The 11,291-nt window shown below is 37.8% G+C and overlaps 1 protein-coding gene across 1 annotated transcript; it reads left to right on the plus strand.

Annotated features, from left to right (window-relative positions):
- Positions 1-321: 321 nt before the first annotated feature.
- Positions 322-3,491, plus strand: LOC127122500 (uncharacterized). Its single transcript, XM_051052822.1, has 4 exons — positions 322-1,212; positions 2,654-2,763; positions 2,891-3,020; positions 3,453-3,491. The coding sequence occupies exons 1-4, from the start codon at positions 322-324 to the stop codon at positions 3,489-3,491; spliced, it is 1,170 nt and encodes a 389-aa protein (XP_050908779.1).
- The last annotated feature ends 7,800 nt before the right edge of the window (positions 3,492-11,291 follow it).

An 11,291-nucleotide genomic window follows, 5' to 3' on the forward strand; every position in this document is an offset into this window, starting at 1 on the left:
ATCAAACTCAATATCAACAAGATCAGCAACATCAAGCTCCAATAAAAGCAGACTGGGAGATTTCCATTGAAAACATGGTCGCTCAAAATAGGCAATTCGGAGAAGAGACTAGAAACAATCATAAAAACACCACCGCCTCTCTAAAGAATCTTGAAGTTCAGCTGGGTCAGATAGCACAACAAATAGCAAGTTCTCGAACACCAGGTTTCTTACCAAGTGAAACAGTTCAAAATCCAAGAAATCCGGAGAATGTTAATATTGTCACGACGAAAAGGGAGAGGGCCTCTAAAGAGGAAAAAGTTATACCACCTGGAAAGCCAAATGAAGAGAAAAAATAAAAAGGATATTAAACCAGTGATTAAGTTACCCTACCCTCAGAGAGTGACAAAGAAGGATCCAAGCGAGTCATACTTTGAGAAACTCATGACAATGTTAAAAAAGATAGAGAGTCACATGTCTTTGTTTGAAGCACTCGAGCGAATGCCCATGTACAAAAAATACATGGAAGAGGTAATGGCCGGAAAGAAACCAACAACAGAAGAACTAGTAGCCTTGAAGGAAAAATGTAGTGCAAATTCACTGGGGCAGAAAAATCCAAATAAACAGAAGGATCCTGGAGCGGTAACAGTATCATGCAAAATTAAAGAGAGAACTTTCAAAAAGGTACTAATTGATTCTGGAGCTAGTGTGAGTCTGATGCCATTATCAATCTATCACAAATTAGGTATTAAAAATGTTAGTGATACAAAGACAAATCTGAAGTTTACAAATCACTCGACAAAGGATGCATATGGTATAGCAGAAGACATACTAGTGACAATAGAGGATTTGAGTTTCCCTATTGATTTTGTGATCCTAGACATACCTGAAGATAAAGAGACACCCATCATTCTTGGTCGACCTTTCATGCAGACAAGTCGATGCAATCTCGGCATGGACCAGGGAATGATAACCTTAAAAGTTTATGATAAGGAAATAACATTGAATGCTATTGAAAACCATGAGCTAGAGATAGAAAAAGAACATCACTATCAAGTAGGCTTGACCAGGACAGAGGTGAGAAGGCAAAGTAACGCACCGACATCAGAAAAAGATACAAGAAGGCCTTCTCAAGCATCACCACCTCCATTAGCAACTCCAACTCCTAGTTCTAGTCCAAACGCACAAGGAAATAAGCAGAAGTCTTATCCTCAAGGACGAGGAACTGGTCGGGTAAACAATGTTTGTCCACACGGATAGTGTGGTAAGTCGTCGAGCCATGCGATGTTAAACGAAGCGCTTCGTGGGAGGCAACCCACGTGTTTTTATTTCTAGTTATTGTATGTGTTTGTTTGTTATTTTAGGTTTGCATAATGCCTTGAATAAAAGGGCAAGGGTGCTCACATAAATGCGAGAGTTATACTGGGAGGAAAAACCCTATCTGAAAATAAGAGAGAGAATTTTTTTTTATGAGAAACCAGTAGCCTGACACGGCCGCCTGTGTCAGGAGCACTGAAGGCATGAGGAAATTGAACCTTGGTAGAAACCTGATACGGTCGCCCGTGTCAGCTGACATGGCCCAGGTCAGGAATACTGAAGACCATGCCCATGAGAGTTGAAGAGACAGGGGCCTGACACGGCCTGTGTCAGGCCTGCAGATTTGATTTTTTTTTGAAAAATTTGGATTTTGTATGGGCCCCACCCCTTATTAATACCCATTAACCACTCATTACACCCACTTTATCCTTCCCAAAATTCTGATTTCCTTCACTCTCCACTCATTATCTCTCACAAATCTCATCTTCTCCACCTTCTCTCTCTCTCTCTCTCTCAAAAACCTTCACCTTCCATTAAAACCACACCATAAAGCTTCCACCTTTACCACCATAACAAACCCAAATTACAAACTGCATTCATGAATCCTTCTCCATTTTTCGCCCTCATCATACCCACGGTGTCCGTTTTCTCTAATTCCAATTTCAAATTTCTCTTCTTTTTTTGCAGGTACGAAAATTCCCCCAAGAAGGATTGTTCAAGGAAAGCAACAAATGGCCAAGACCTCGAGGCCACGGAAAAGGAGCAATAGGAATCTGAACCTGCACAACATTGTCTTCGATAATCCGGAACAGGAGTAACGATACTCAGTTCATAGAAAGGGGAACCTCACCCCACCAGGTATATGTGCAAACAGACCCTTCATGATTTAGGCCTAAAAATTGAAGTTGACAGGATGTTCCATGTACTAGGTATGTTGGAAATCATGAGCCTCGAAGCACCGACATATGAGCGCATCACGCTCAAATTTTTTAGCACACTAGAATTTCAACTAGAGAAGCGATGGATTAACACGACGAGGTACTACTACGGTAGTCACCGATTCTGCCTCTTTAATAATTATCATGAGCTTTCTGTTGAGGAGTTGGAAGGTATTCTCTGATTCCCATTATACGGATCGGGTGCAGTCCCTGATGGGTTTTCTCCAAAAGATTTATGGACTGCCATTACTGGGAGGACTGATTACACCTCAAAAGGTGCACAAGCCTCCGGCATCCAGAACCCGTGCTTCCTCTACGCCTAAAAAGGTCTAGTGTACACTCTGTTTGGACGGGGTGATAACACAGGTGTGGCAACTCAACGAGAGTTATTCTTTATGTACTTGATGGCATAAAATCAGGCCATCAACATTGTTGCCTTTGTAGATGATTACTTAGGGAGAGTTGGTTGGGCAGATTCCGGTAGTATTTCCGTTGGGGGCATGATTATCCAAATTGCTGAACATTTTGGGTATCATGCGGTTTTGCTTGAAGATACCCTAGTGGCAGGTAAGACAATAATTTATATGACAACTCTAATCCAACAAGGTATGGTTTCTGTTGCATATGATTACTACTATATTCTTATCAATAAAAAGGTTTATCACTGCACTTCCTAATGTTGACAGAGTAAGTATTGTTGATTGTGCTAATTGGTTATATGTGAGTGCTTACCCTGATACAGAGGAAGGCTACGATGCTAAAAATCTAGTTGTAGGTGAACAAGTTGTAGGTGAATAAATGAATAAAGGCGAGTAGCATTATGAGCCATTTGTACCCCCGCCCCAAGAGCCATTCCATCAGGGCACTGGGTCATCATCCATGAATCACGACCAGCGGGCATGGGTACAAACCGAGCTCGGTGACCTTAGGATCGAGCAATCAAGACAAGGCATCGATCAGGCTCGGCAAGGGGTGGTATTGGATGAGATGAACCTGATGATGCAACAGTTGATGTTGCACCTTCCTTCTATCTTGTTCTAAAACATTGAGGCCAATGTTTAGTTCAAGTGTGGGGAGGTTTAATTATGCTTTTTGTTTTATGTTTTCTTTTTATTTATTTGTATTTTATTTTATGTTTTATTCGATTATTTCCCATTTTTACTATTTTACATTTGGTTTATTTTTATCGTTGGGTATCATTTGTTATATGTATTTCAGGTTCTTGGTGTTATTGTTAGATTAGGCGATGATCATTAGTGGTAGTGGATGAAATGATCACTCCACTTACGGTTGCTTGTTGTGAATGAGCTTCCCAAAAAGTTGATACTGCTGAAGAAAAGACCGAACACAACTTCTCAAGCTTGACTAATGTAGGTTCCCAGTGCATTCCGAGTTGAGCAAGAAGCTGCACCATACTAGAAGTATTGTGGATGTTGTCAAGCTTTACCTAAGATGGTGAGTGCATAAAAAGCCAAACACATTTGTCATCATGAGCGATATTCAGGTATGTCTTTATCACTATGACTTTGTGCAGGTTCTTTGGGAATATCATTGCATATAGACACACACACACTGAGGCACGTTGTTTGAATAATAACTCTGAGCCTTTCTATCCATCCCTTTAATATTATCCCTTGTTAACCCTGTTTGAGCCTGTACCCTTTATTTGTATGTCTAACCACATGAATGTAACCCGCGGCCCAAACATTTCCTTACCCTGTTTAGAGAAAATGTTATGTTCTTTAAGCTATGTTAAATTCTAAGTTTGGGGTAACCCCATAAGTATTTGAAAGTAAGGTGAGTGCGGAAAAAATTAAGAAAAACGACCATAAAAAAAAGAAAGCAAAAGAAAAAAAATTCTTCGATAGTACAAGAAAAGCACTCACCGAATGAGAAGCACTCAGTTGAAAAAAAAAAGAAGAGAAAATCAAAGAAAAAAGAACTGAGCAATACAAGCTGAAAAAGAAAAGAATTGGAAATGAGATGTAGAACAAACACAGTGAAAAGGATAATGACATGGCTCTGAACCCAAACCACTTGTTTTTCCTTTTGTTTGTATTTACCCCACCGTAACCCAAGCCCCGTTACAACCCAAAAGACCTCAAAAAGTATGTATTGTGTGTAGTTGATACGAAAGGAGAAACTATTCAAAATTATGAGTTGATATTGCATATTCTGAAAGTGAGTGTAAATACTTTAACCCGAAGAGACTTGGTGAGAGTGTGATATAAGCTGACAGGTGAAGTAGTACGTCAATGTGGAAGTGCGGCGGAAAACTCATTAGGAAAAGTAGGGACTATGAAAGGGAGAATGAAGGTGTTGGTGAAAGATCTCAGCAGTATTATGGTAAGAATTCAATTTTAGGAAGTGACACACTTTGTCGTGCAGAACATTACTTGAGGCAAAACAATGAGCTAAGTTTGGGGTTGTGATCAGTCACCATTTTCACTATATTTTCATTACTTATTCGACAAGAAACCAAGGATTCTTGAACACTATGTGCGCATTATGGTACCTTTTGAGTTAGTTTTCATTTATGCAAGTTATTTAAGAATTTTATCAATTTTTAGTTTTATTTTGTGTTTCCGGGATTTTATGCTTTGGTTGTCTGTGTTTATGCCCTTCAGGTCCACGTAGAAGATGCAACAAACTCAATGCAAGAAAGTGGAAAGTTCTGGAGTTCGAGGAAAGAAGATTTCACAACACAAGGGGCCTGACACGGTCACCTGTGTCACTTGACACAGGCCGTTTCAGAAGGAAGACAAAGCAAAAAGCAAGAAATGTTCAAGACAGGGACCTGACACGGCCACCTGTGTCAGGTCACCTGGGGCGTGTCAGGAGAGAATTTGAAAGGCAGAGAGCTGACACAACCACCAGTGTCAGCCCAGGCGCATAATCTTCCAATTTTTGGGCTTTTTACCCAGGCTTGAGCTGCAAGGACGTTTTGAGGATTTCCAACCTTTGCCAAGGGATTTTTCACTATTTTAGGAGAGTTTCTACAAGAGAAGAAGACACTTTTGAACGAGGAGAGCATAAAGAATTGTCAGATGATCGAGAATTACAGAGATCGAGGAATTCAGAGAGCGGGAAATTTTCATGAGCGGAAGCAATTAAAGATCCAAGCCATCCAATTACTTGTAATGTGTATTTTTTTTATCTTTAATCTGTTTTGAACAACATGAGTAGCTAAACCCCCCAATTCTAGGGGGTCCCTGATTTAGATCTATAATGACTTTGAGTTTACGATTGCATTGATAATATTATTTTTACGGTAATCTTTTGATGTGTTTAATGCTTTCTCTTTCAGACCAATCGAGATTGTTGTATGGTTATCAATTAGGTTGGACCACCATTGGTAAGGTTTTCATAAGATTACTCTGCAATAGATATCACCTAGGACTAGGGATACCCTGTATGAATCAGAGCATTCTTGATATAATAAGGCTTAATTTCACCGATAATTTCCTATGGACATAGAAATTAGGGTTGAATGATTAAAGGTTTTCTCATCAAGGACTTGAGAGAAAATACCCTTGAGAACTGGTAGTAATTGATATTTATTGATACAATAGTGATTCAAAGTTGTTACAGGGGCAAATTATACATCTTCCCTGGCATTGGTCATCTTCCCTTATAAACCCTTATTTTACAGTATTAATTTCTTTTGCCTTTATTATTATAAATCTTAATCTAAAAATCCCAACAATATGATTTGAACTCGATATTAACTTGCAGTCCTTGAGATCGATATTCGGGGAATTTCCCCTTTATTACTATAAAAGGCAAAATAGTACACTTGCTATTTTTCCAATCATTTATTGACACTTCTATGGCCACACATTGAAACTTGGAAAAGACTGAAAATGGTGAGGATGTAGATGTTAAGAAATGTAGAATGCATCCTTAATCATTTCATAAGAAAGGTAATATCGTTCCTTTTTCCATTTTCCCTTTTTGTAAGTAAGCTTTTATATTTACATGTTGCTTGTGTTCTAAATGGTTGATATTCTTGATGTTTGAGTTAGTTCATAAATGTTCACTTCCAAAAATGTCTATTAATGTATGTCAATTATATGCTTATAGTGACTTTGTGTTTTTCTCTCTATATGCTTGAAATATGCTCTTGGTGCATTGGTTTGTTATCTAGTTTCTCATGAATTTTGATTGAACATGTTACATTGTTAGTAATATTCTTGATGTGTGTCATTATTATGTTTTCATCCTTATTTTTTGGTTTATTTGGTGGTACAACATTCGGGAGCACCAAAGGCACAAGTCACGTAATTGTGTCGCTTTTGTAGCATCTCAAGAGTTTTGTGTTCACTTTGTATTCTTTATTATTCATCTTTGTGTTTTGTTTATTAGTTGGCATTGATGTAGAAATTATGTTCTATTGTAGCTTTCTTTGCTTGTATGTATGTTTAGGCATTCTTATTCAATATGAAAAATATTATATGTGAGTGTTACTGTATTGATTCTCTTATATTTTTAATTCGCCTTTGTGTTTTATATGCGTTTGTGCGTGATTTAAGATACTTCTCATGAATTTCTTCATTTCTTTTTGATGTTGTCAAAGGGGGAGAAGTAAGCAAGATGAAGTTTAAGGATGCATAAATCCAGGGGGAGGATCTATTCATTACTAACGCGTCGTCTCAAGTTTTTCCATCATCAAAAAGGGGGAGTATGTGAGTGTCTATTCCATTAAGTTCTATTAGGAGTGTTTAATATGATGTCAAAAATAGGATACTTTAACGTTTAAGTATATTGGACGATATCCTTCTATTCTCTATATGCATCTTAGTATTAGGAGTATAAAAGTATTTGGAAACAATTTAGAAAAGGTTTCTTGCATTAAAAATGATTTAGAAAGGGTTTCAAACATCAAAAACTGGTTTTTATGGGCAAAACAACCTATGTGTTGACTACTTAGGTCGACATATGTACTGCATTTTTAAAGCTTGTTTTATCTACTGACTGCATAGGCTGACACGTACAATTTTCAGATCGAGACATGTACTGCGTTTTTTATGTTGACTGCATAGGCTGACACATACGATTTTCAGGTCGACACATGTACTGCTTTTTTAAAGCTTGTTTTATGTGCTTACTGTAGAGGCTGACACATGACCTTTAGAGGCCGACACATACGTTTTTCAATTTGGCACATATGCTGCAGTAGTCAAGCATGTAGCTTCTGTATTATGTGCTGACTCCACAGGTCGACACATAGGAAGCACATAGCTGTTAGAGGTCGACACATGACCTTGAACAGGTCGACGCATGTTGTTTACAGGTCGACGCATAAATCTTACAGGTCGACCTATACGATACATTTTTTGAAAAATTCATATTTTCTCCAAGTTATTTGCATTTCTTTTTTCCCTAAATCACCTATGCATATAAATACTTCATACATGCATAATTCTCGAGTAAGGTTTCTAGAGTGAGTAAAACCTATATGAATCCAGGATTTCAAAGCATCTCATCATCTTCAATTCAATCTATGCATACACACAATCAAACTACACATAATAATTTTTTGATTGGGTGCCATCTAGATTAGGATTTAAAACATCCAATTAGGTTTGTTGTACCGAGAGTATTGGGTTATGATATTTGAGGGATTCAAATAAGAAAATCGACGTGTGGTTTTCCTTCAAGATCTTTAGGGTTTGAAGGTTTTGGACAAGATTGTGCAATTCGGATCCGATCGAGTGAAAGCCTTGAGACTAGGTGTGTCGGCAAGGGAGTAGCGTGAAATGGTGGATTGTGTTGACAAATCTTGGGTTCAATAAGTGTGCGCTTAGGATTAATTCATGCCGGTGAAAGCCTTGAGACAATGAGGTCGTGCAAGGAAGTAGCAACAATAGGTGAATTGAAGCGACATTGTTGGTTACATGATCATGCACTCGGGATTAATTTAGTCGGGTGAAAGCCTTAGGAGAGGCGTTGCCTTGCAAGGAAGTAGCAACAACAGGTGAATTGAAGCAACATGGTTAGTTACTTGATCAAGATTGATCAAGGTTTTGGGAGGTGTTAGAGTCAAGAACAAACTTAGGGTTTGTGGGATTTGATTTCTCATCTCTTGTATTCATACATTTGCAAAGTAAGATTTATTATATTAATATCTCAATTCGAATTTGAATTGAGAGAAGATATAGCCATAGCGAGGTCGATTGGGGAACTGCCTAAACAAATCCTTGCGTACTCTCTCTCTCTCTCTCTATCTTATTTATTTTTCGATTCACAAATTGTTGTCTACTTTGATCTCTTGATCAACATTATTTGGATAGTAACTTTTGAATTCCTTGGTAAATTATGTTTTTGTAGTAATCACATACTATTTGGTAGTGATTGACTTTTAAGAACTACAAACAATATACTAACATCCAAACTTTATTGATTGCATGCAAAGTGTTTGACAAATTGTGTCAACTAGTTTTTCGTGTGTTGTTGTCATTGGAGATAGATCGTTACTATAGTAGAGTATTAAATTCAAAGCTTGAAGTGTTGATAAATTAACTTGTGAATTATTATCATATGATTGGTACTCATACGCATATCCGAGCTTTTCTATAGAAGGTTTGGTTAGACCATTTTGGATCCGGGAAATATTTGAAACTTGCTTTCGCGCCATAAATTTTTCTAAATCAAATTTTTGAATAAATTCTTAACTTGGAATCTATATACCCCCCTCTAGATCTAGACCTATCATATAACAGTGCACACGATGGTCACTTTTCTGAGCTTTTTCCTGACGCGTTTTGATCCACTCTGACACCTTTAAAAGAGGTTTTTCAGCACTTTCACAAGGGTTACAAAATTGGGAGATTGAAGCACGAATTAGAGAGCACAAGTGGTGATTTTTGGAGCATTTGAATCCATTTGAGGCCATCTCTTTAAGGGACTTCTTATGTTATCATTGTTTATCAATTATGGTATTTTTAACTACACTACGAGTAGCTAAATTCTTCTAGGTTAGGTTGTGTTATGATGAACATGTTTCTTAATTGTTGGATTCTATGTTGATTTGACCACTGTATGAACCTATTGATCTATAATCTTATTCAATTACCTTTTGTTCGTAATGTTTTTTATGTGAGATACTCTTTTAATATGATTTTGGGCACATAGGGAATACTGACCATTAGTCTATGTGTTGGACCTAGGGGCAATTGTTGTACTTACGCTGGTTGCATATAGATAGGATACCCCGAGTAGTGGCTTATAGAATTAACGTGTTATACATCGCCTAACCCTGCTTATGTTTGCGGACTAGGAATAGAAAGCTCCTGGTAGTGGTTAGTGAGTTATTTTGTGAGGGATCAGCTATAACGGTTTTGTTAATTCGTTTGTGAGGTTATAGTGATTAGATAATTCATAAAAGGCATCAAACATCAACAAGAGAGGAATATGGAATTATACAACACAACCTAACCGCTTTTCGTGACATTGTTTACTTGTTTATTTTATTTTCGCACTAAAACCTGAAAACCCCTTTTTTACTAGTTTTTCTAAATTGCACACATTTTGTCTTGCTTGGAGGCATTCCTTGTGGATTCGATCTTTTTATTACTCTAACATTATAAATTTACTTACCGAGAATTCATCAATAGGATAGTGGTTTGATATATATTTGATCAGAGTGCAACAAAAAGTCTTAACATAAGAATCAACCCAGACCTGATTACAAACGACCATGTATAGTCTTTTTTGGATATGGTTGGCACCACTTCTACCATTGGACCAAGTGAATTTTGCGCCAGAAGTTGGAATATGCATAAGATGATTGTGATCAGTCCAATTAGAAAACTCCTTCATATGGCCCATAGCAAGACTATTCGAACCACTGTATTCATGAGCGCCTAGAATTACGTTGAATTCACCAATAAAACACCAAGGGAGGTTGTAACTATTCAGAGTTCCTGCAAATTACTCCAAAAATATCTTCTTGCAATGTAACAGGTAGAAGCATAAATTGCAGAGATACCCATTAACTTGTCATTTAACTTAAAAGTAAATGAAACATGTTGACTATTAAAAATAACAATGGCAGGGTTAATGCTAGAGTCACATAAACACCAAAGGTTAGGGATGAGACCAGTTCTAGCATTATCAGCAAAAAACTTGAGGTTTAATCTATTAAGCCAACTTAGGGGGGGGGGTATTAAAATCCATCCACTGTTCAAGAATGAATACAAGCTGGGGTTTAGAACTAATAATAAGTCTTTTAAGAGCCAATTTTGTAGGAGAGTTGGCTATACCTCTCGCATTCCAAAATAGACAATTCATGGGGAATTATGGGCACTTATAGGTCGATCCCTTATTTTGTAGTTGCTTTTGGCTACTTTCTCTTTTTGAGATTTCTTCTTTGACTTGGATCTGACTTGCTGGAATCCCTCTGGGTCAACTCCCAAAATTTCAGTTGTTGGGCTTCCATCACCTATTCTTTGCTGCATAGTATCAACATGAACCATATTTGCCTAAGAAGAATTTAAAAAATCCAAGTCCTGCTGAAGCAGACCATGGTTGGTTTCAGGAACAACAACCTCGACTTGAGTGTCATCAATAAATAAAGAATCCTCATCAGTATTCACAATTTGCTGCTCCACCATAACAATTGGCCGAAGAACCGCTACATCATCCCCCATATTAAGCTGAGAGGTAGACTCCACCACCAATATGTAATGCACCTCCTTTTGAGTGTGGCTAGTATTACCACGATCCTTAAGGTTTCCCAAAGGACTGCCCCTTTCAACAATAATCCCTAAAGGGGTCTCATTGGCAACTTCTTTCTCCCCTAGCCCTTGTGGGTTCAATTCAGTAGTGTCTATCTGCTTAGTTCCACAATCCAAGGTTGTCTTCCCATTGACCTGAACAAACTTCTTGGTAACCCGCTTTTGAAGGCCTTTATCGACCTCAGAGTGAACATCATCTTATCTACCTTTTTGTGTTCCTGTTCGATTATCATTTTTCTCCACTCCCCTTTTGCAATTGGTTGAGTTGTGACCTATGATATTGTGAGAAGAACAAAACCCCGGAAGGTTCTCATATTCC

Source organism: Lathyrus oleraceus, chromosome 2, assembly GCF_024323335.1.
Source record: "Lathyrus oleraceus cultivar Zhongwan6 chromosome 2, CAAS_Psat_ZW6_1.0, whole genome shotgun sequence".
NCBI lineage: Eukaryota > Viridiplantae > Streptophyta > Magnoliopsida > Fabales > Fabaceae > Lathyrus > Lathyrus oleraceus.